General features: G+C 37.5%; 1 protein-coding gene across 1 annotated transcript in view; it reads right to left on the bottom strand.

Annotated features, from left to right (window-relative positions):
• col7a1l (collagen type VII alpha 1-like) overlaps positions 1–22,362 on the bottom strand; it is a gene marked incomplete at its 3' end in the record, with an annotated part of 42,052 nt that extends 19,690 nt beyond the window's left edge. The window contains exons 1-39 of the mRNA XM_041977226.1: positions 22,287–22,362; positions 17,705–17,885; positions 17,394–17,553; positions 15,809–15,902; positions 14,626–14,799; positions 14,374–14,537; positions 13,628–13,757; positions 13,431–13,547; positions 13,044–13,199; positions 12,486–12,602; positions 12,235–12,381; positions 11,949–12,068; positions 11,378–11,536; positions 9,618–9,731; positions 9,344–9,493; positions 8,716–8,853; positions 8,470–8,616; positions 7,845–7,964; positions 7,173–7,319; positions 6,115–6,366; positions 5,865–6,004; positions 5,357–5,480; positions 5,049–5,192; positions 4,569–4,756; positions 4,063–4,143; positions 3,951–3,968; positions 3,844–3,870; positions 3,638–3,703; positions 3,017–3,097; positions 2,909–2,935; positions 1,685–1,729; positions 1,461–1,535; positions 1,262–1,357; positions 1,093–1,119; positions 936–989; positions 717–788; positions 554–613; positions 316–351; positions 166–210 (exon numbers count right to left, since the gene is read on the bottom strand). Coding sequence (XP_041833160.1) covers positions 166–210; positions 316–351; positions 554–613; positions 717–788; positions 936–989; positions 1,093–1,119; positions 1,262–1,357; positions 1,461–1,535; positions 1,685–1,729; positions 2,909–2,935; positions 3,017–3,097; positions 3,638–3,703; positions 3,844–3,870; positions 3,951–3,968; positions 4,063–4,143; positions 4,569–4,756; positions 5,049–5,192; positions 5,357–5,480; positions 5,865–6,004; positions 6,115–6,366; positions 7,173–7,319; positions 7,845–7,964; positions 8,470–8,616; positions 8,716–8,853; positions 9,344–9,493; positions 9,618–9,731; positions 11,378–11,536; positions 11,949–12,068; positions 12,235–12,381; positions 12,486–12,602; positions 13,044–13,199; positions 13,431–13,547; positions 13,628–13,757; positions 14,374–14,537; positions 14,626–14,799; positions 15,809–15,902; positions 17,394–17,553; positions 17,705–17,885; positions 22,287–22,362 — 4,269 coding nt within the window. The remainder of the gene's footprint in view (positions 1–165; positions 211–315; positions 352–553; positions 614–716; positions 789–935; positions 990–1,092; positions 1,120–1,261; positions 1,358–1,460; positions 1,536–1,684; positions 1,730–2,908; positions 2,936–3,016; positions 3,098–3,637; positions 3,704–3,843; positions 3,871–3,950; positions 3,969–4,062; positions 4,144–4,568; positions 4,757–5,048; positions 5,193–5,356; positions 5,481–5,864; positions 6,005–6,114; positions 6,367–7,172; positions 7,320–7,844; positions 7,965–8,469; positions 8,617–8,715; positions 8,854–9,343; positions 9,494–9,617; positions 9,732–11,377; positions 11,537–11,948; positions 12,069–12,234; positions 12,382–12,485; positions 12,603–13,043; positions 13,200–13,430; positions 13,548–13,627; positions 13,758–14,373; positions 14,538–14,625; positions 14,800–15,808; positions 15,903–17,393; positions 17,554–17,704; positions 17,886–22,286) is intronic.
• Between the last annotated feature and the right edge of the window lie 1,909 nt (positions 22,363–24,271).

Genomic DNA, 24,271 nt, shown 5'->3' with positions numbered 1-24,271 from the left:
CTGTGAGTAAAAATGAATCACTTGCTATGAATCCTTTCATCAATGATGCTTGTGCACCCTCAGTTATCATTAAAAAGAAACAACATTAATTCTTAAACACTGCAGGGTAAAACATGCAGAAAGTCATTGCTAACAATTAATTTGAAGTAACAATGAAATACACACCCGGGGTCCAACAATTCCCTGGATGCCATGCTCTCCACGCTCACCCTTTAAAGTCAAATTGAATAAAAATATGACTCTGCAATTCTTTTTTCTTTTTATTGTAACATCAAAACATGTCACATTCAGCCTGTTTCGTTAAGTTTTTACTACCTTTGGGCCAACTGGTCCCATAAAGCCAATATTCCCCTGCAAAATAAAACATCAAACAGTGAGAGAAAAAAAAAGTATATATATATATATATATATATATACAGACAAGTGTGTGTGTGTGTGTGTGTGTCTATAAATATATATCTACTTTTTCTGTCTGCAGTGAGAACAGACAACACATTGATCCTGTCTCTTAAGTAAATTCTAAACTGGGCATTTTACTATTTAACCACTGTACCTTTTCGCCTGGCTCTCCACGAAGACCTTGAATACCCTGTATACCAATTCCTTCATCACCCTGTAAAAAAAGTTTATATGGAGCAGGCCACACATTCAGTTTGATGCCCATGCCAAGGTAATAGATAAAAAAAAAGCTGAAATGGAATCACTAATGGTTTTACCTTCTCTCCTTTTTGGCCTGGTAATCCTGGTATCCCATCAATGCCAATGGGACCAGGCAAACCTGCAATACCCTACAATATTTGCATATAGTGTGGGTGTGTGTGAATGAGAATAAAAATAAGAAACTAGAAAACAGGCAAAACCCTTGAAAATACATTCATTCTTAAAAAGTAAAAGTCCCAATGCTGGTGTTATAAATTGAACCATGATGTGCTCACATCTTTTCCCGGCTCCCCTTTGTCTCCTTTCATGCCCTGTTTCCCTCGTAAACCCTGTAAAAAATTAATGGATATATGATCACATAAAATAATAAAACATTACAATAAAGTAGAATTTAAATAAAATACAAACAATTCATCCTTTACACACACTTACTTTGGCTCCCGGCTCTCCAGGATCTCCCTACAAAGCACAAAGAGTAGAGGCAGCTCTGTTAGACTGTATAGTGTGTCATGTCTTTTGTTATTGTATTCTATTAAAATATGAGATGAGAATAAGATGCAGAAAAAAATGGTAGAGTTCTATGGAAACATTGAAATTTAACCTTCATAGAAATTCCTGGTGGACCTGGTGGTCCTGCTTGGCCAGGCAGCCCTGGAGCCCCATTGACCCCTGGTACACCAGGTGGTCCTTGGGGGCCCTGTAATATTAACAACATAAGTAAATAATGCCCGAGCTTCCTGAAAACTCTGCTTTTGAAAAGCTATGATGTCTTTTTTAAAAATATTTTCTTAAGGACTGACTGAAGATCCAGGTTCTCCTTTTCGTCCAGGTACAAAATTTGCATCAGTGCCAGCTATAACATATCCAGGCTCTCCCTAGATGGAAACAAACATAAAGCATGAACATTTGGCTTCAGTCACAATAACTGTGGCTGTTATGAGAGTAAATCTTAAAAGAAGAAGAATCTATGGGCAACTATGTCTGGAAATGATTTCTGAGTTTACTTATCAAAGGTGGGACTTACTCTTTCCCCTCGTTGTCCCTTTAGACCAGTTTGTCCTGGAGGTCCCTGTAGAAGAAATCCCATAAATATAAACTATAGTAAACAATTCATAATTCTGACAGATGTGACATGAAAACATCTATGAAAAAGGCCAAAAAGTAAGTTTTTAAAGGTCTTTTCTGAAGTCTGTTTTCTATTGAACTGCATCACCCCATGTACCCACAATCATGTCTCTCAGTTTGCATGCAGTCCCACCAGCCACACCCACCTCTCCTACTTTCCTCACTCTGCTTCCCAGTAGATATATATAAAAAAAATTCTCTACACTCATTATTAGAAGGTCAATTGCATTCATTCCAGGCTGTGTTATATTTGCCTGTTAAACCAAAATAAATTTAGCACAAGAAGTAAGAAATGTTTCTTTGGTCGATTATTTCTCCCGTTAAATATTAATTTGTGTTGCACAATACATCATTTGAAAGCTTGATTGTTCACCTTTACAACAATGTATATCTTGGAAGGATTGTTTATCTGAGCAACACAGCTAAAAGTGTGTTTTATATATATATATATATATATATATATATATAAATAAAGCTGAACTGGATTAGACACATTTTGCTGTGGGACGACGTCTCATTCCTCAACTAGGAGCTGTTGAAGATCTACCAGCATGGTTGTATTGGTCAGCTCTAGCACGTCCAAGTTAAACCAATAAGCTTTCACAAGAGTTCTGGTCTGAACTCACAGGTCACTGCATCTCCTCCACCCCCAGTTTTGGCACATTATTGGGGAAACTACCCATACATTTAGCTGTGTTGCTCATTGTCATTGTAAAAGTGACTGATTAGGCTTTCCAACAATGTGTAATAAAACACCAATTGGTATTATTTAAGGGGAGAAATAATCAGCCTAAAAAAGAAAAAATTGAAACCATCCAAAATTATTTAATTAAAAATTTGAATGCTGAACAAAGAGGTTTTCTTTTGTGTATTATTACTAAATTAATTGGTGTATCCTGCAGATGGATAATAGACTTTCTTTTAAAAAAATGCAGTGTTATTGAACTCTCATTTCTTTCCTAATCATTTAAAATGAATTATATATTGTATGAAATTTATTTTCTGCATTTGTATTTTGGTCAGATTCATAGAGGACTGTCCACCAAACTGTACCAACATCTGGGGGGTTTGGGTTAAAATCCATAAACAGGTTTTCTATAATAAATCTGTCATTTTATCTCACCGTGTCACCTGGGACGCCTGGAGGGCCCTGAGAACAACAAACGTGTAATATTATTTTACAAATCAGGTATGGTCACTGAGAGGTTTTGTTCTTTCTGAATGTAGTTACCCGCTGGCCAGGAGAACCCGGGGGTCCCGCTCTTCCTGGTCGTCCTGGCAACCCAGGGACACCATCTGTTCCAGAAGGTCCCTGTCAAATAATCGCTTTACAGTCAGTCCAAAAATAAAAAATAAAAACAGACTCATGCAGGTAAGTCACATTTAGTCATCTGCTACACTCTTATGAGATCAAATTGTAATTCAGCTATAATTTTTAACTTTCATTTAACTTATTTAAAGGACATACATTTTATTTACTTAGTTAAACACATTTTTAACACATTTATTAATATTTAAAAACATTTTATTCAGACACAATAAAAAGTTTGTTATATTTACATTGCTGCTGTATCATGTAGATTCCTTTTTTGCATCATATTTGTGTCTGTATTTGGATTAAGATTCCCAAAAATTTGAACCCTTTCTTCATGTAACTCTTGTTACTATGACAACTGTACTCCAGTGTGTTTTCATCCACGTAGCATACTCAGCTCAATGTCAGGAGAAAGTAAGATGTATGAAATGCAACCAAAATGACAGCAGATGGACAAGCTGTTTATGACAAGAACTGATCATAATTATAACTAATGATGAAGGATAGTGGTGTGTAAGTGTGTGTGCTGATTCTTACCCTATCGCCTTTCTCCCCTTTAGAAGATGTGAAAGGATCATACTGCCCAGGGCTTTGTCTGAATCTCTACAATGATAAGTAATAATATTGTTTTTGTTGTTGTTTTTTCTTTTCAAACAGTTGAAATTGAGGATTAAATAAATTTTGTTTATTTAAAAAGATGTAGAGCAAAAAAAAAAAAAAAAAAAGTAAAAAGAGAAACATACCAGACCTCCAAGACCAAAAGCATCTCCCTGAAAGACAGATTATTGAATGTAATTAACATTACTTTACAAGAATAACAGAATCAGTTAGTCTATGTCAATAAACTTACTTTTTCACCTTTCTGGCCCTGTCAAAACATGATAAATATGATTAAATCTGCTGATGGATACAATATTAATGACCTTGGCTATAGTGGTGGGAGGTTATGATTTTGTACCAACCTTTGCACATTGTGAGGAGCAGGGACCCTGAGGCTTGAGCAACTCCTCTGGGTCTTCTGTTGGAGTGTCTAACTGAGCAGACTAAACATGAAAAAGACAAAAACACATTATGAGCTGGCAAACCGACTTCATGCAGACTTAAATGGCTGAGAAGCCTTTTTATTTCTATTGAAGTCATGAAGATTTCACTCTGCAGTCACATCCTCAAACCGCTCCTTTGACGTCAAAATGAAGTCAAGAACAATGACGTGTGTCTCCTGCAGAGCTATTGTTTGTGGATTTGAAAAGTGGCTGCGTGCATCTTTTCAGAAGTTTATTGTGCAGAAACAATATCCAAAATAGGCGGTTTAAGAGACCCATCTCCCTCACATCTGTTTAAATTATACTTACTTTTGTGCAGAGCCATAACCTCTCCAGTAAAAGCATTTGCTGCCTGCTTTATAAGTGTGTAAGAACTGCAAGATCTCTCTCTATAATAAGATAGTTTTTCTTTGCTTTTTCCTTACCTCATCACGTAGTTTAAACTCGGAGAGAACTTCATCACCGCAGATGCTCTTGATAAATTCTCTCTCGATGGAGGGGAAGTCGTCAAAAGTTGGTGAGTAGAAAATATTTTTGTAGCTTGTGGGAGCTGCAATTTTATTCAGCTCCTCAATATCTGCATTGGAAACTCCAACTACTAGGACACTGACCCCTGCAAAGAAACAGATTCAATGCACCAGACTGTAGAAACAAAATGTAATTAATTGAAATAGTTTAGCAAGTAAAAGGGCATAAATTTAATGATGATTTTAATGTTTTAAACAATATGATTTTGCCTCCATTTTTAAACAGATGGTGGCAAAATAATGAATTGAAACAAAAAAATATGGAAAAGATCTACAGCTACATTTGGTCAACCTGGTTAGGATATAATAATGTAATATAATACTAATTTTAAGCCTTAACTACTTGAAGGCTTATACATGATTTGCATTGGTACTGACCCAAAGCACGTGCAATTCTGGATGGTGGAATCACATCATCCTGGGCCCTGCCATCTGTAATCAGAACCAGAACATGGGCTACATCCTGCCTCATCCCCAGAGACTCCTGGAACAGTTCCTGCAGAACGTAGCTGATCCCTTTTCCTGGAAAAACACAAAAATTGTGGCTCTACACAGTTGTCGGACATGAAATATTGTTTTCTCTGTCTGTATGACAGCTGTTAGAGGCTGTGATGTCAATAGTGGGATCTAAATTGCTTTATAGGAATTGCCTGCCACCTGATAACAGACGACAAACAGAAACTCACCTGTTTTGGTGTTGCCTCCTCCATAACGGAGCCCTCTGATTGCCCGGAGCAAAGAGTTTCTGTCTTTGAAGTCATTTAGACGGATTTCAATTCGAGGCTCATCGCTGTAATGAACCACTGCTATCTGAGGAGAAGAAAGCATCATGACATCAACATGTTTACTTACGGATCTAGTTTAAATAGGATGAACTGAAGTATCTTTAATTTATTTTATCATTCCTGTTGTCCACCTTCTTTGCTGCCATTCTCTAGTCAACTACAAGCCAAATGGAGCTTTGTCTTGTCTTGTTTTGACTCTGATTCTAACCATTTGGTGGACAAGACCACGTTGTGTTACAGCTAATGATCCTAGCTCGCACAGGAGACTGAGAGATGAGTTTAAAAATGTTACAGCTGAGACCAGCATTAAACTGTGAAAACAATCTTGGAGCCAAACACCTAGAAGCCAAAACATTAGCAAAACATCATACCAAGAGAAAACAAAGAAAGCTTTCACTGAGAAACTAACCTGTGTGCCCTGTGTACCAATTACAGGGAAGTAAGTGACCATTCTGAATATGAAGTCTTTCATCTTCATGAAGTTGTTAACGCCAATGCTTGAGGACTCATCCACTAAGAATACTATATCAGCTTTAGCCTTCCCACACACTGACAAAACAAAGAATTACATGAAATACAGACTATGATTATTCTATAAATCATGTGACTGAAGCAACATAACAATATGCATAGCTCACAGGCCAGCATATCTAAAATACCTGGATGTGATGGAGGAGTTGTCTTTGCGGTCACTGTAGTTTGCTGCAGGGACGTGACTGTAGCTGCTCTGGCTGCAGTGACTCTTGGCTCATCTGGAGGCTTGTTGTTGTGCCCAGTGGCCCTGGTGGCCGACTGGGTGATGGAAATGTTTACGATGGAGGCAGTCTGGAATGCAGTTGTGATCTGTTGGGGGGTTGGCGCTACTGTGGTTGGCACGAATTGACGTGTTTTCGTAGGATCATCCTGACCCACTGTGATGCACAGAGCCATAACATAAATGGTGACAAAAAATAAATAAAAACTTTAAACATCTCTGGAGTCAAGCAGCTACAAATGAGAGGAGTAAATCCACACTAAATTACACATGAAACTAATTTAGCTTCTGTGTGAAATCTTTCCAAATATCTCAGTAAAAACTCATTTCAGTCCAGTGTTTTTATAATAAATACTATTTTATAAAAGGCAATCACATAAACAGAAAACATCTGTATCATACAGCTTTTATAATAACAGACACATATAATAAGTGAGTGGTATACTAGTGTTGTCATATCTAATATAACATTGAGAAATTGAGAAAATGTGTAAGTAATTAATGATGGGATAGGAGCCTGATGCCAAGCTTTAGTCATGCTCATTTTATAATAAATACTACCATTACAATGTCATGTAAATGGGATTTAAATAGCTTAAAATGACAAGAAAATGGCACATGACAGATTTTTGTTGGTTCTCATCTTCACTAAAGAAATGCTGATATATTCTTATATATAGATATATTCTTAAATAGATCATTATTATCCTATAATGTTTATTCAGATATCAGTGACTAAGTGTAACTTATGTTAGGTGGTAAATAAGGTACAGCCCAACAGTATGTAGAAACAAGTATATGGCAAAAAATGAATAAATACATATTTTGCCTGTTCATAATTTACATAAACATAAGCACAATGGGTGATTTCAGGTGTAAATATATTATTGGGATATTTACACCGCATATATTATTCACTGCATTTTGGAATTCCAGATAGAGATTAAAGATGAGTAGTCTTACATATTCTCTGATATATGGTGCTTACTGGCCCCTCCACTTCTCCATACAAAGGTCTGATGGTGAAAATGTATGTTCTGCCATACAGGAGCTCACTAATCTTAAAAGAGGAGAAGCCAGGACCCAGGTTCTCTGTTTTTGTATCCAACACTGAAAACAGCATGAAAACACAAAGGAATCAGAGGATTTAAAAAAAAAGAAGAATAAAGTAAGGCACAGTAAGCAATGTGTTTTGATACAAATTGAACATTTAATAAAAATAGAACCACAAATAAGCAAAATAAAAACGCAAAGACTGGTCTATATAAGGCAATGGCTTACTGGGAGTGTATCTGAAAGAAATGATGATATTTCTGACATTTAATGAGTGATTGTATTAATAAAGATGCTGGATGTTCTAAGTGGTTTACTTAATAATATAGGACTGTATATGTCATCAGTCAAAATACATCAGTATTATGAAATCCACCTAAATAGTTCACATAAACCCTGAATTTTCCACCCATGGCTGCTTTTAATAAAACATTTTTTAATAAAACAGCACTCATTGCAGGGCTTATTATGCTATTTCATATCAATTACCCCAAATGATGATTTAGCTCATGGGACTAACAACAGTTTGCATGAACGTTAAAGTGATGCTAAATTAAAGGCCTGCTGTGCTTCCCCACTTACCTGAGATGTGTCTCCAGGAGAGAAGATATCCAGAGACGCCAGCTACGCGTGTCCAGTTCAGAACAGTGCTGCTCTCTGTTGTGTTCAGAGCAGCAAATCCCTCCACTTTTGGAAGATCCACTGAAAGACACAAGCAAAAAAGAAAAACACTACTTTCTTGAACATGACAATGAGTTCACTGGAGTCAAACGGCCTCCACAGTCACCAGATCTTAATCTCATTGAGCAGCTTTGGGATGTGACGGAACGGGAGCTTCTCAGCACGGATGTGCAGCAACTGTGTGATTCTATTATGTCAATATGGAGCAAAATCTCTGAGGAATGTTTCCAACACCTTGTTGAATCTATGGCACCAAGAATTAAGGCAGTTCAGAAGGCAAAAGGGTGTCCAACCCGGAACGAGCGAGGTGTAACTAATGAAAGTAGCCGGTGAGTGTATGGATCGTTGCATCTGGCTGATACCTTACCAGTTGAGTCACAAACCCTGCTGGTGGATAAACAATTATATATATATTCACAGTTAGACTTTAAGTGTTTAAATGAATTTGCTACACATATTAATCTCTCTGAAATTTCTTATTTAGAATATGTCTTATTTTTTTCTGTCACAAGCAGGCAGTACTTACAAGTGCGTGCAGTGAGCAGGACTGGGCTTCCCTCCCTTCTCCCCACTACAGGGGTAACCTGGATCTTATAAGCCAAGCTCTCTCGCAGGCCATGTATTGTAAAGGTAGTGGAAGCAGCAGATACCACTTGGGAATTCTCTCTTCCTCCTGAAGTAGGAAGTAATCAAATCCAGCATGTAGAGGTTATGTAGGATTAAACAACTCTGTTCTCAGATTAAGAGTGAGTCTTTATATACAGTCCCTTACCTAGGAAGGGAATCCAGGAGATTTTGTACCCAGAAACCCCTGGTGTTTTCTTCCAAGACAAGGTGAAGGAATTTACTCCTATGTCCACAACTTTCACCTGCTTCACTGCCATGATTGGCTCAGAGTCTGAGACTGCAGCTGAAAACAAACATCAGGTGGTATAGTTCCTATCTAAATTTAAACTTAATCCTCTTTTACATCATAAGGCATAAAAATTCTGTATTGAAGAAGATCTCATTAAAACCTCCTAGCTGAATCAGCAGCTGTAGCTTTATTCACACACCCTATCATTTTACACTTCCAGCTCTGTGTAACACATACACACACACATACACACACATTTTGAAAGTAACAGTGATAAAATGATAGCAACCCTGCTGACTTGGACTCAGTGATACACACCACAAGTGACAGTGATGGAAGCTGTGGATAAAATAAGGAGGCTTAAAGTACACGATGTGTCAGTCAAACAAAGATATTGTGATGTTGCTGTGGCACAAGAGGAAGAACTTCTCTGTAGTCTCCTTACCACTTAATTATCATGGGTGCACAGCTTCACAGAGCTATTTTTATCAAAGATAAATCATGATGCATTAGCATTAGCTAAGACCTCACTTTAATTCTGTACCTGTGAGCTGAGACAAGGAGATTTCTGGTCCTTCAGAGTTGCCGTATACTGCACAGATGGTGATTGTGTAAAGAGACTGTGGGTTCAGGTCACTGATCCGATGGGACAGGACCTTGCGGTCCAAGTACTGGGATTGGGGTCTGCTATAATCTGTATGTATGCACAGAAACACACTTAGCTACTGCCTACCAGGTAAAAACATTTCACTGGTTGGTCACAACAATAGAAGAGGAGTAAGAACTGTGGGAAAGAAGACTATAGTTAAACAAATCACCCGTGTTCCAGGACAGTTTGTACTCTGTGGCTCCAACCACCGGACTCCACTCCACATCTATAGATGTACTGGTGTAGGCTGTCACTTTAAAGTTGGACACATAACCCAAAGGAGCTAAGAAAGGGGAGGAAAAACATTTAGAGACTTGAACTGTTGATGCAACGACTGATCGCAAAATCATTTTTGTTCTTTAAGTGCTCTTGGGAAGAAACACTGTCTACAATGCTCTTGAAATGTTTTAGAAAACAACTAAGGAGGTTTAAAAGATTGTTTGATTAAAGATTGTGAAAGTATGAAATACAAAAATAAAATCTATTAACACAACATTCACTTTTCCCGGCACAAAAACAAATTCTTATTTGTTTTAAATCTAATTTTACATGCATTCATTCATTAATTTGCAGGGTATGATCTTATTCTTTAATGCCTCTGTCTGTACATTTTTGCAGATCTTGATATATTAGTGCAACCTGCAGATGGATGGTGCTTTAAAATCAGTGTATTGTGTCTGCCAAACAAACCACACAAAGACCCACTCAGTGTCGAGAGCCCTTTTAAATTCTGTAGAAGAACTATTTTTTACACAATGAGAAGAAAATATGCTCAAAACATTTCAAACATGTCTAGTTTTTCTGTGGAGACATCATCTTACTGCCTTGCTGACTCTGATGTCCCACAATATTTTTATATTGCTTGTTTTTCTTTCAAAACTGAACACACAATCTTCCAAATACCAAACAAAGATAAACAACATCACTTGTGAATAACTCTGTTTGGACTTGGCTATATACTTTCTGAAGGAGAAAGAAACAACATTGTGACTTGCAGAATGAAAAATGGCTCCACTCAGTATCTTAGTAAGTTATGAAACATATCACAGTATTTTTAAAAGAACCCAGTTCAGTTTTATAACTTCAATCCACCACAATAGAGTTACATGTTTTAATGTCCCCAAACAAATCTTACTGATAGTGTACATTGCTCCTGCAACCCTTGTTACATTCTTAAAAAACATTTGGTTTCCGTTTCTGTCCTGTTATAGTCTCACAAAAGGTCTGATCTGGTCTGACTGGTCAGCTGAGGAGCTGTGAGAAACTGGTCATTCTCTGGGTAGTCAAAAAGTCAGAACAATCACCTCCTATCCTATGAATCTGCAGGACTGAATTTATAACTGTACAAAATATATTCCACACAAAGCACATGAAGTAATTTTCCAAATATATTTTCATCATGTTGTGTCACAAAAAATGCATTTTGTATCATCTTGGTATAATAAGATGAGTCATTAAATATAATTTGTTTATCAAGGTTGGTGATTCAGAAAAATTAAAGATATTGTTGTCAAACTCATTTCATGCCCACTGCTCTCATATTTATTTACATGAATAAGTACAACAATATGAAAATAAAAAGCATCAGTTTAAGTGTCTCAGCTGCTGAGAACTGTGGGATAAAAGTATCTTATTTCCTCTCATAAAGGGAGGGTTCAGTGTTTTCTATGCTGTATAAACACAGAACTGAAACTCATCCTTTTCTTAATATTTGGGGAATTTGACCACCTCTCAACAAAGCTACTGGTTAGATACTTTATACTAATTTTATGAAGGCTCCTCAGCAAAAGGAAGACTATTGATCTGGACCCTAAAACACTGATTCAAAGTAAATACCCACATTATTCCCCCTTTAATCTAAATCATTCACTCATAAATTTTAGTGTGGCAACTGGGGGGTCAAGAGAGAGGTCAAACAACAGTACTCACAAGTTCTGAAGGTTGCAGAGATACCAGGGCCAATGACAGATCCAAACAGCACATACAGAGTCAGGACATACTCTGTATCATGGGCTACATTCTTCAGCTGGTACTCTGTGGTGCTGCTGTTCAGAGCCAACTGCCTAGGACGATCCTGACCAACAAACTCTGAAAACATTGTTAACACTACAATCATATTTCAAACCCGTTTTCCCCTGAGACTTTCTACTCACTCGGAGACTGCTCCTATGCAAATAACATCCTCCTCCATTTTTTAAAATATCTTTATTTCACCACAAGCTGCAGGCAGGTTGCCTTGGCTGAAGCTTACATTTTAAAAGTATCGCCTTTTGAAAAGATCTCACCAGACTCTCACCGCATAAACTAGAAATATCCACCTCATGCTATTCCCACTATGCCAATGACATTATAAAGCTGTGTGGTGAAACTTATAGATATGTTATAAATATTTTATGAGTATAGAGACACTGAATCTCATCACCATGCAGTAGGGACATTATCATAAGGTAGGCAATTTAAAGGGAAGGCTTAAAGGAAGGCAAATCTAAAAGTATATCACCTGGGGTTGGTCCCCATGCCAGCCTGTATCCAGTGGCCCCTGGGACACTGTTCCATGAAACAACGGCTGTACTGGTGCTCACAGCAGATACCTTCAGTGTTTGAACAGCACTGCTTTCCACTGACAAGACAGACACAGAGAAAAACATAAAGGGCAGTTGTGCATTTACACTGGTCTTTGTTTTAGATAACGGCTATTACCGGTGTGACAATCAAATTAGATGGTCTGTGTCTTCAGTACTGCAGCTGCTTATGCCTTTGTTTTTGCACTTCTGTATTTTACTTACATGTCTTGACTTTGGTGGTGGTGACGGGCCCCTCGATGTCTCCAAAGATGGGGTTGATGGTAACAGTGTACTCAGTGCCTGGGTGGAGACCCTGGATCATGTAGAAATTAAATGTGTCCCCAAGGTTTATATTTTCAATATGGCCATCTGCAAAAAACAGATGCAGATGAGCAGAAAATCATTTTTATTTTTTTTCCAGATAAACTCCAATAACTAACTCTGTTATTGATATTATTAGATAACCACAGTACCTTGGGATGCCCATGTCAAACGGTATCCTGTGGCACCCTTGACTGATGCCCACCTTGCTTGGACAGTGTCTGTTGTGGCGTTCTGAACTAGGAACTGCTGAACTGGTACTAATTTTACTATTAAAGACATCACATATGCAAACAATTTCACATAAATTTAGTATTTCATTTAATTAGTTTTACATAAAATACATGCAAAAAGTCACATGGATTTAATCTGATTTGTGGTCAAATATAAATTAGCTTGAAATAGTGTATAAACATGTGAGAAAGAATTTAATATAAGTCAATGAAACTCAGAGGGGTTTTGTTTGACTGTTTGGGTTTTTTTTTTTTTTTTTTTTGGAACAATACCCCCCTACTGTGGAAATACTGTGGTACTACACATCCATATTTACTTTTTTGTGATGTATTTTTGCCATAATCACATTGAGTTTGTCTAACCGAAAGTGTTACAAATCACAATGTAAATCAGCTGTTTTTATTAAAATGATACTGGAGTTTGAGTTCTTCCTTTACCATTTATAAGGAATGATAATTATGATGCAATGCACGTACATGTCTTGCCCACTAATGAAACCGGTTCACTTGGTCCTTGGGGGTAAACAGCATAGATACTGATGGTGTACTTCTTATCCTCCTCCAGGCTGTCAATCACATGTGATGAGGTGTCTCCGGGAAGTAGCTGCTCATAAGTTAATCCTGGTCTGCTGGCTGCAAAACAGTCATAAATCCATTGGGATCAGTACTGCAAAATAATGAAACTTTTTTGCTTTATTGCAAAATTCTCTGCATCAAAAGATGTAAAGAATATGAGGAGCAACTTTGAACTCATTACAGCTATTTTATTGAGGCATAGCTTCCTACCGAACCACAGTAATTTGGAAGAAGTTTTATGTAGGTGTGTAATATGATACACAATGTTAATGATGAATGTCAGCATACATCTTGGGATGAAGATCTTGAATCCATCCAGCTTCCCCAGAGGAGGAGTCCAGCCAAGACGTAGAGAGAACAGACCTTCCTCAATGATGCGGAAGTTTGATACTTTGGGCAAAGGAGCTAAAACACAAAATTGTTGCACACATATTTATATCATATGTGCATTTTTTAAATAGTATGCACTGAAGTGTGGCACCCACTTGTCTTCACTGTGATTGTTGCAGAGTCGCCTATGAGGCTTGGGTAGATGGCATAGAGTGTGAGGGAATAGTCTGTCTTAGGACTCAGTTCTGTGACCATGACAGTGCTCACATCTGCTTTCAGATCCATCTGTTATACACACATAGAGGCCAGCATAAGTAAAAAAAGCTTAGGATGGGTTCAAGACAGACTGAGCGATAGATAAAGAAGCAGTAAGATCAAGAGAGTAGAAAAAGTCTGAGAAGAAGGGGGGAAATAACCAGAGGCAGTGCAATGACCAGTGAGACACGTCTGCAGAGTATACATGAATATGGATGATCTTAATTTAACTTTGTAAACCGCCGGTCTCTTTATGGTTTCCATACATCTCAAAATTCTGTTGGTGGCATGCAGTAATTTAAAAAGATAACTAAAAACAAACATAGCCCTCATTTGGAACACATTTCTCCAGTGATATTCAAAAATACACATAGATCTACATGGATATTGTCAAAACCATGACTCATGTTGATGCCATCTCTTCAATGTTGCAGTGAGCTTAGGGTGGTGGCTGAAACTGCACAAATATCTCAAGATGCAGGACGGATGACTACATTTCACTTCAGCACATTTCTGGTGACCTGCTGTCATTGGTTCTAGCCTGAGATGACAGTAATAATAACTTATGTGGTCAATGAGCACAGTGTTAACATCATTCCCTCTCCAGCTTAACATTGAAACAATTACCATTCTAAAAACCTCCTACCTGTCTCTGCTGCAGGGAAAGGAGGTGTCCTTTTGAGTTCAGAGGGGTGACCAGGAGGCGGTACCCAGTGACATCACCTGTGGCCTGGCTCCATGTAAGCCTGAGGGAGCTGTGGGCCAACTCACTCACTTGAAGGTCTCTGGGACCCACTATACGCTCTTTAGCTGTGATTGGGAGCAATAAAGAAAGAGAGAGATGACACAGATGAAGATATCAGGGACACAGAGCCTTTAAGCTGGTATTATAACTTACTTGGCGGGGAGGTTTTCACAGGACGGGGTGGCTCAGAGGCAGTAAAGCACACTCTACGGGACAGTTTGGGAAGGATGGTTTCCAGGAGAGAAAAGTCATTGCATAGCAATAGATGCTCCTCAGATGGCTCAGAGACAATATTTCTCAGTTCTGACTCATCAGCTCCTCGAACACCTGGAAAAGCAAGAAGAAAATACAAAGAAATTTCAGAATGCATGAGGGAATTCAGCAATTTGATTCAGGTGTGTTGGAGAAGGGACGCCTCTAAAAGTTGCTGGATAGCTGGATAGTAGCTCTCAAGGGCTGGACTTGGGCACTTCTAGTTTAGATGGATGGCACTGAAATTGTGGAGGAAAATGCTACCACCAGGGGGAGCTGTGGAATTATTAGTGATCTTCATTAAAAACAGAAAAATATCTACAAACCCATGCAAGTCTTTTGGAAACTGGGCTTGAAAAAATTAATTATACCCCCATATTTTGTTTATTAATGTTTTATATAGGAAAATTAAAAGAGTTAATTCACAGTTACCAGTTTGGTTTTTGCACATGGACAAGATGCAAGATGTGCATGTGTTTTTTAAATAGTTATGGGCATTTACAGAACATACAGAAATACACATGTATATTTGCATTTTTACAGGTTTATATAGGTTTTGCAGTTGTGGACAAGATGCAGGTGAAGCTTTTCTGTTATGATGAATGTGTGGAGTGGGCCTTAGTGTCACAGGTGCAGATGGGGCACACTGAATTGCCTAATGAAAAATAGCTGCGATTAGCGCACCATCGGCTAATGAGCAGTAATTACTGCACCCTCGCTGCCTGAGAGGAATAAGTTGTTGGCTTGTGTACTTATAATTGTGTGTAGCAGAAAGAGGGTAAGTTATGTGCAAGCACACTTGTGGGTAAGCAGTAGGAGGAAGAAAGCTGTTAAGAAAACAGTTTAAAAAGAGCTGCATTAAACACATATTCTTACAAATTATTTGCAAATACATACTTTTGCACGAATACATTCCAATACTTATACATGCATGCATAAACTCACACTGAATCAATAAATCTAAAATTATTGGAATTTCTGACTGCGAACACTGCAGATCAGCCTGAAGAGCTTGGATAAAAATCTAAAGGGTTGCTACAGTGGAGATGTTGAAGAAATTCACAATTTTAACATCCACACTCACCTACTGCAAAGACTGTAATTCCATTGTCAGCAACTGTCCTGGCTGCAAGATCAACCGGGTCGTCTGAACGTCCATTTGTGATCAAAACTGCAATCTGTATAACAATCAGAAAGAGAATTTTATATGTAGAGGAAACAACACATACATGATTTATTCATGGATTTATTTCACATTGTGTCTGTGCTAAATCAGACACTAATAATGAAAGCTTGCAATGGTATTTAGAGGCAGGCTAAAAGTAATATGCGTAATAATTCATTGTGTGATCCGGATTTAGTATCTTTGTTTCTACCTCAGACTTGAATGTGGAAGGATTTTTTTGTCTCGACCCTCCAAACACATTTGCTTTTTTTTTTTCTTCTGCTATTAACCTCCTTAGACACTGACATGTAAAATGACTTACATATTAATCAAACCAAATAAATAAAACTCAAAGACAAAGAAGAATTCAAGAATGATGACTTGCTGAGACAAAAAAATAGTTCTTTAATGAAACTTACTAAGTTCATGCAAAGTTCCCTCCTCCGTCAAAGAAGAGGGGGAGTAATTGGCATCAGCATGAAAAAATTGCCGGTGTTTTGCATGTGTTCAGGTTGTACACTTAAAAATATCAGCCTAATTCTCTGCCTTTCTACATCAGTGGTGATTCTGCAAGATAATTTATACATGCACATTGGAATGCTAACCAGCTATGTTATACTGAGATGACACTACAGCGTCAGACTCTCATGGAAAAGGTGATGATGGAAAAATAAAACTGTTAAAAGGAAAGTGCATTTTCTTGTTAGATAATGCATTTCTGTGACAAGTTCAGTTAAGTCGCTCACTACAGTGTCACATTTAGGTTATCATACAAGGAACAGACCAGGGCTTATACATCTTTTGTTTTTCAAGTGTACTCTCACAAATTAGTTAAATCTGTGGACAATTAATTTATTTACAGATTGGTTAATGTTTGCAAGTACTGATAAAACTGATCCCTTATCAACAGTCTGTCATCTTACAGAGCATGCAGAATCTGTGCTGGTAAATTAATTGTTTTTTTCCTAAAGTAAAAAGCTAAAATACAGGCTAAAAGATTAAGAAAGTAAAGCTAACTCTGTAGCCAACTTTGTCACATGATTAATTTTTATTCCCAGTTTATAACAAGACAGTTTCATCAGATTCACAGTTGAGTAGAAAAGGTATTACACAGTGCCATGTGAGTACAAATACAGACTACTGACTAGTCATTTCTTTTCACGCAGGGGCAGAATATAGTGTGCATGTGTTTGCAAAGTGGGTTGTAATCCCAAATCAATCATTTTCTGCTTGCTTCTGTTTCAGCATGTTGTCAAACATTTAATCATATTTAAGCTCCTGGGTCTTCAGTGTTTACATCAAATGCTCCAAACAATACGAAATCTAATCACAGATGGAGGCAGGTTTCTCTTGCTTTTGCTGATTTGATTAAATATACATTCATTCATACATACATACATATATATATATATATATATATATATATATATATATATATATAGATATATATATATATATATACATATATATATATATATATATGTATATAGTTGACTCATTGTACCTTTGGTGCAAAATCTCGACTGATGACAGGGCTGAACACAGAATCAACAAGAAACTGGAGGGCGCTGCCAGTCCTCTTGGATCCACCATCATATGGGAGGTCTCTGATGGCTCTGAGAATCTCTTCAAGTGAACTGTAGTCTGTAAGAGCCATGCACATCCTGCACAGTGACGATAAAGCAAAAACAGGGTTTATAGAAATGATGAAATGGCAAATATAAATGTGTTTTGTGTGTGCAGAACTTGCTGACATGGCTCAAATTCAGAAATTCCAACACTTTGATAAGCTGCGCTAAGCCCATGCTTGACTACCTTGGAACATCTGCAAAGACAGTGACTCCGAAGCGAACCCCCTCAGCTCCGAGCACATTGTCCTGAAAGGAGGAGACGACTGCTGAGATGAAGTCTTTGACTTTAGAAAAGCTGGCCTGACCCACACTCCATGACACATCTACTAGGAACACAATGTCTGCCTGTACCACCGTCCTGCAAGCTGAGAAAAGAAGAAATTATGAGAAAGAAAATTATTCCATTAGAAACAATTTAAGGTTTTCTTTAACGCCAACACTTCTTGTTCAATAGACTGGCCTGAAATACAGGGAAAATCTTTCAGGCATGGCTGGTACTTCAACTTAAGATGTGTTGTATTCCTACACTGTCCACCAGATTGCAGTCTTGTTCCACCGCACTGAGGGTCTTTTCATTTGCCTCTGTCATGCAGCCAGAGCGCCACACAAATCCCCATGAATTTTTAATGAGACACAATTGAGCCAAAGAGACTATCAATATTCTGAGTACTAAAGCAATAAAACTTTAGCACAGCAAAGAGAAACGCTTAGAATAATCAGGTAAACATACCCAGAATCAGGGTCAGTTGTTTTGCCCAAGCACATAAATGCATTTAACATGCTGATTTTAAAGAAAGTTAGATGTTTTTTTTTTTTTTTTAACATTTTTTTTAATGTGAATCAAACAACAAGATGCTCACAGCCATCTGAACACAATGTACATGTACACACATACACAAACACACATACATGATCTGCTGCGTCTGCAAACCCGCTGCGAGTCAATATTCTGGCATTACATATGCAATAAACCAAAGTGGCGACAGCATTGATTAGGCTAGTGAATAAAAGATAGGCTCCGCTGATTGTTCTGTAAGTGATAAGTGATTCTCTGCTGTCCTCTATTTCATTACCAAGCTTGCTCTCCTCTATTATCTCGCCTTCTTGCTTTGGCTGCAATCCCAGGATCCACTGAGGCTGACATATGTCTCCAGCCCATGGCGACCTAACATTATGTTCTCCCTCACAAAACTATATATCTTAGAAAGGGAGCAAAATACCACTTGGAATCTAGTTTTGTAGTTCTCGTTCATGCTGAGCTGCTGTATAGAAGCTGTGGTATCTATTCAGAGTTAAAAGTCATCACTGTAATTTTAAAAATATGCCACTATATTCACCCTCACCATCACGAGTTGAGCTTCTCTGTCTCTTAAAAGCACAGGAAGCTATTCTGCTCTGTGAAATTAATTTTAAACTCCTCAAATTTCTGTGAAAACACATAAAACACAGCGGAGAACCTGAGCACAGGAGCAGCTGGAGGCTTATGTCTGATAGACAGACACAGACTGAGGGTGCAAAACAAGATCAATTATCAAGAAGTTTGTCTGTCCGGGCTGGCAGGCAAGTCTGACATGCCAAGAAGAAGGACACAACACATGCTGAGAGATTAGGAACGCTTTTCTTGAAGGTTATCTGTGCTGATATCTCAAAGGTTGTAACACCTCTGTGTTGGACCACCATTGATTTATGCATTAGATGTAGCTCAGTGGCTTCAGCATATGCTGCAGAAAATTGTGCCAAGAAAAAAACACCCTTTAATGATGCACTAATGCAACCGGCATGAACAAGATCAAGAGAAAAGATTTTCAACTTTTAGAGTGTACATGTCTTTGAAAAATCAAACGGCCAACAGGGTTAGAATAAATGTATAAGTTCCTCTACAAATACTCTGCAAAGTTCTGCAAGTGAAGCACAAACAGAAGTAGAACAAATACTAAATCATAAAAGTGAAAATACTGACAATGCTTGTGATATAAACAGACTATCACTGCCAAGAAGCTGTTTTCACTGCCATGGCCCAACCTCTTCTGGGTTAAATACTCAAAATGCCTTCTTTGAATTTTATGAAGCTTGTGTACAAAAGCATTTAAAAGCCCTGCAGTCTAATACATCAAACTGACACTAAGTCCATTAAATATGTACTTGTTGTTTCTGAATACTGTATATGTTTGGGCCTTTGCAACTGTTTCATCTGCCAGTTGCAGAAAGTCTAATCTTTTCTACTCGTCAGGTAATTTTTCAATTCTTAATCAACAAAGAGATGCTTGCAACCTTGTTTTTCTTGAATTATTACTCCTGATAATACAAAAATAGGTAATTCAAGTTGCTGACTTTTCTGATTACAGCTGTGTACAGTCGACAGTGGTAGGATGTGTGTAGCATGTGAATTGTAAGCCAAACAAAGCAATACTATAGACCTCATCACACAAATAGTCACTGTAAAACTCCCATTTCTCTTTGTCTTGATGACAACACAGACAAAAATAAGACACTTCATGTTTTTCTGAAAAAGATGATTTAATGTTTAAATGGTACCACCCTGCTAAAGGGGGTGTAACGACACACTGATCAGTTCTATGACCGGCAAGTCAGTACCATGAAAACATTTGTCATACTACTAAATAACAAACACCTGTTTAGGTTAAAGCTCAGGAGTAAAAATGTTAAGAATTTTTGTTTGGCTCCTGAATTTAAGCAAATGGGAATCATATGGCAGAATTTATGATATCAGTAGACAACAAATTACCGTCCTTTTGACTGGTAGCATCATAGTCACACCATCATGATCACTACTGACTTACAGCTCCAGCTACTGGTTTAACATGCACACAGCAAATTGTAAGAAAGTTTCCAGAAATGTTTTCTTGCTTTTTGTCTAAAAAGAAAAATACTGATAGGAAGCAAGGCTTTGCACAAGAAACTGAGTTTATTTTAAAACTCTGTGGCTAGTTTTCAGAGTTCTAGCCAAGCTCACCTTTTTTTTATTTTATTATTATTATTTTTTTTTTGTCAAATCAAGAAAATTTGTTCATATTAAAGAATTTTTGGCTAAATTCAAGTACGGCTATTACTGCAGTTTTTTAAAACCTGAGGTACTTTGAGAGCAGATGCTGCCAAGCTGTGTCAAAACGCCTTTTTTTGGAGACCTTGCCTGAACCATTTGTATTAAAACCTCTCTAATTTTTCTCTGCTTCACTTCACCAGAGTTGGCCTTTGCAGAGATATTGTTCACATATTTTTCTAAAATCTGATCGATTTTTAGAGCTGCAGGTGCATCAGTTCAAAGGGATATTCAGATTCATCCTGAAAGTGTTTAGGTAGCTTTTATTCAGGCAAGCCAGAGATATATTATTTTTATTATTGAGAGAGAGCAAGGCCTAAAAATAGACAAAAACCTCAAAAGGTTAAATTACAAGTTCACATGCTGGTGGAAATATTTATTTTGGACCAGTTTTTATGCTGGCCAGATTGGCAATCAATTAGAAATATGGTAGATGGTCAACACAAAGTTACAATAAATAAATGTTTATTCTAACTTTATTTATTGTAGCAAGTGATTAGACAGCTATACAGTCTATCAGTGATAGGTGATGTCTCTGTTTGGGTCTCCACCATTTTTTCTGATATTTTACTTTCCAAAATAGACATTGGCTTTTTTAGCCCCTCTTCTAAGACAAGCACTGGGGCAGAGGTGCGTGACTACTACTGTTTGTTATAAACATTGGATAAAATCCACCACTCCAAATGGAATTAAAACCAGAAACAGAGTTGGAGCATGGACAAGGGAAAAAAAACAATAAATGATGGGGAGGATTAAAATTAATTTCTTTCAAATTGCAGTTTACCATGCACAATTAAATCTTAGCCAGATGGTGGGCATTATGTTTTTCAGAGATCATTTAATGATAACAGCTGCTCGTCACTCCAGGAGAAAAACAAGCTGACAGGTGACTCAGACTGTATCTTCCAGTAATTGTGAAATAACTATCAAAACAATGTGAAAAGAATCCATGATCCTGCTTACTAAAGACTTTCTTTTTAATGTTAATATTGAAATATTGATTAAGGATGTCTCATGTTGTCATCTGACTTATTGATGCAAAACTGACAACAAGCCTATAAAAAGGCTGCTGTGGACGGCTAGTACCACTGTCAGTAATAAACAATTAACATCTGCAAAGGAGGATCAGCTTCAGTTATGTTCTGGAGCTATTTATATCCTCCCATAATTCTGCCCAACAACTTTCCCAATCACTTTCTGCCAATCGCATCCCAGGTACAGGGAATATAACTTTTGATTGGCTGATTGACCTTTCGCTGACATCCAATAGCACCTGAGGCAAAATTTCTGTATCTGGGTGGATGCGTATGACAGGCTGGCAGAAAGATTGCTGCACTACACATGAGGCTAGCAGGTGTTTAAATGCCCTGACTAGACACCGTCTGGAGAGAAACTGTAGCTGAGTTAGTGTCTGCATCATGTATCAATCCAGGTGAGATTTAATGATGGAGCACCTGCACGCACTGTGCTCGCTGAGCAGCAGTTGAGACTTTGACCTGAGCATCTAAGGCTTCTAATTCAGATATCTACATAAAACTGACACTGACACGTGGTTTTTATTTAGAGCTCAGAGACTGAGGATATCACAAGTCAGTGCTTAACAAATAAAGAGAAAATACTATCATGTACAAGGAGCAAGGACATTAGAGCCAAATTCATAAAATGTGCAAGTGTGCCATTCAGGTGCATGAACGTCATTACGTACCTTCAGCTTGTACTGCAACACTGTGATGGGAGAGAGAGAGGGACAGCAAAAAGATCCACACAGAAGAATGGTCCATAACTCTTCCTCTCCTCTTCTATCTCTTTCAATCACCAGCTCCTCCTCCACAGTTTTTCTCTTCACAAATCCGCCTCTTAAATTCCACTCTGCAATCATCAATTCCAGGTCCTTTTCACTCTTATCTGAAAGTACACGAGATGAGGAGAGAGAAAAAGTAATTAAAGGCTCTTAAAGACAGAACACATGGAGCCATTTCACTCTTGTGCTGATGTCCAACTTTTACAGATTTTATTTTTCCTCCAGCTCTGACAAAGTTAAACCTCATAACTGGATCAAATCAGATCAAAACAGTGTTTCCACTTATTACTTTCATAAGTCCAATAGAGCAACCTGGATACCAAATTATAGAGGAACTTTTTCATGCAATTTGGCTTTTTCTATGACAGTTTCATGAAGCCACTGTTTTCATTAATTACGCCAATATAAGCTAACTAGATTCCTTCCATCATTATGAGAACAGCTGCAGGCAGAAGCTTTTCCTCTAAACAGATTTACAACATATTCCCTGGAGGCCTATGAAATGAAAGCATCAAAAAGGGTTTTTAAACTGTCCAATAAGGACCCAGTGATTTAAAGCAAGTAAAAGAAAGTCTAAACAAAAGGGAGCATTAAATGTCATTATACTGATAATCTATTGTTGCTGCGTTACATAGCAGAACTTTCTCTGCACAGCCTGACATGGACATATAGTGCAGAATGCTTTGTTGAAATTTTTCATACATATTCATGAAGAAAAGGTATTGAAAGGTAATGAGCTGAATAGTCTTTTAAATTTAATGCAATATCTATAAATATTTTTAAACAGAGCTTTTGTTAACTTATTGTTTTCCCACACAAGCATTAATACATGCAAACTGTTTGATTTTCCTATAAGAAAATAGCTGTTTGAAGTTAAAGTAATACAGAAAATGAGCTTTGTCACACAATTTATATAATACAGGAGTTGCCACCAAGTCTTACTGTATTCTTGTTTTAATCTAAATGAACCATAGAGCATATTTTTTGCAAATAAATCTTTAATATGTTTTATGATCAAGGGCTGAAAGTTTTGACAGAAAATGGCAGGCTGCTGGAGTGCCTCAGTTGGATGTCTGACATGAGAAACAAGATACAAAACTTGCAGTATAGCTATGAAGCTGACAGCATGTCCATAAACCAACTGAAGATGTGTGGAAGACAGCCAGATACATTTATATTGTTTGACTGAATTGGCCTTCGTGGCGATAGTACAAATGTTCTTCATTGCCATGCAGATAGAGAGTCAAGCAAATTCTCATGAGACCAAAAGGTGGTGCCTTCCATAATGTTCTGGGATGAAGAAAATCTTTCTGTTTTTCTTTCCTAACAAAGCAAACTGCAGGCTAGCATTGATTAGATTTAAGGCAACAATTTTGACATGGCATGTTACAAAGCCACTTTATGTACCCAAAGAGGTATTTATTTCATATGTTCAATTTTTCTGCTTTGATGCTAATTTAATTGACAAAATAGTCACTTCCATATCATTCACTTAAGTATATGTAATCAGCTCCTAAGAAGAATAACCCTTAAATTCTAAACACACACTAGTAAAATAATTGTGCAGGAGAATTAGATGGTAAAATTTAATGTGAATGAGCAACACATACTGTTATCCTGAGAAATTATTCTGTTATGTTTTACTGTTATGTTTTATATTAGGCAGCTAATCCCCACATATGTGTGCTGTATAGGCATGTGCAAATCCATTACATCAAAGAGAGATCTGTTCTCACTCAACATGAAAAAAATTAAAGGCGCACGGCTCATCTATCAAGAAAGTTTATCAGCTTTATTGCTTCATGAAAACGCATTTCAGCTTTATATATAAATAACATAAAGGTACAAAGATCTATTTGAAACAATATGAATTGCAGATAAATTCCTCA

Source organism: Melanotaenia boesemani, chromosome 23, assembly GCF_017639745.1.
Source record: "Melanotaenia boesemani isolate fMelBoe1 chromosome 23, fMelBoe1.pri, whole genome shotgun sequence".
In the NCBI taxonomy this organism is placed as follows: domain Eukaryota; kingdom Metazoa; phylum Chordata; class Actinopteri; order Atheriniformes; family Melanotaeniidae; genus Melanotaenia; species Melanotaenia boesemani.
This window is presented reverse-complemented; position numbering and strand designations above follow the sequence as displayed.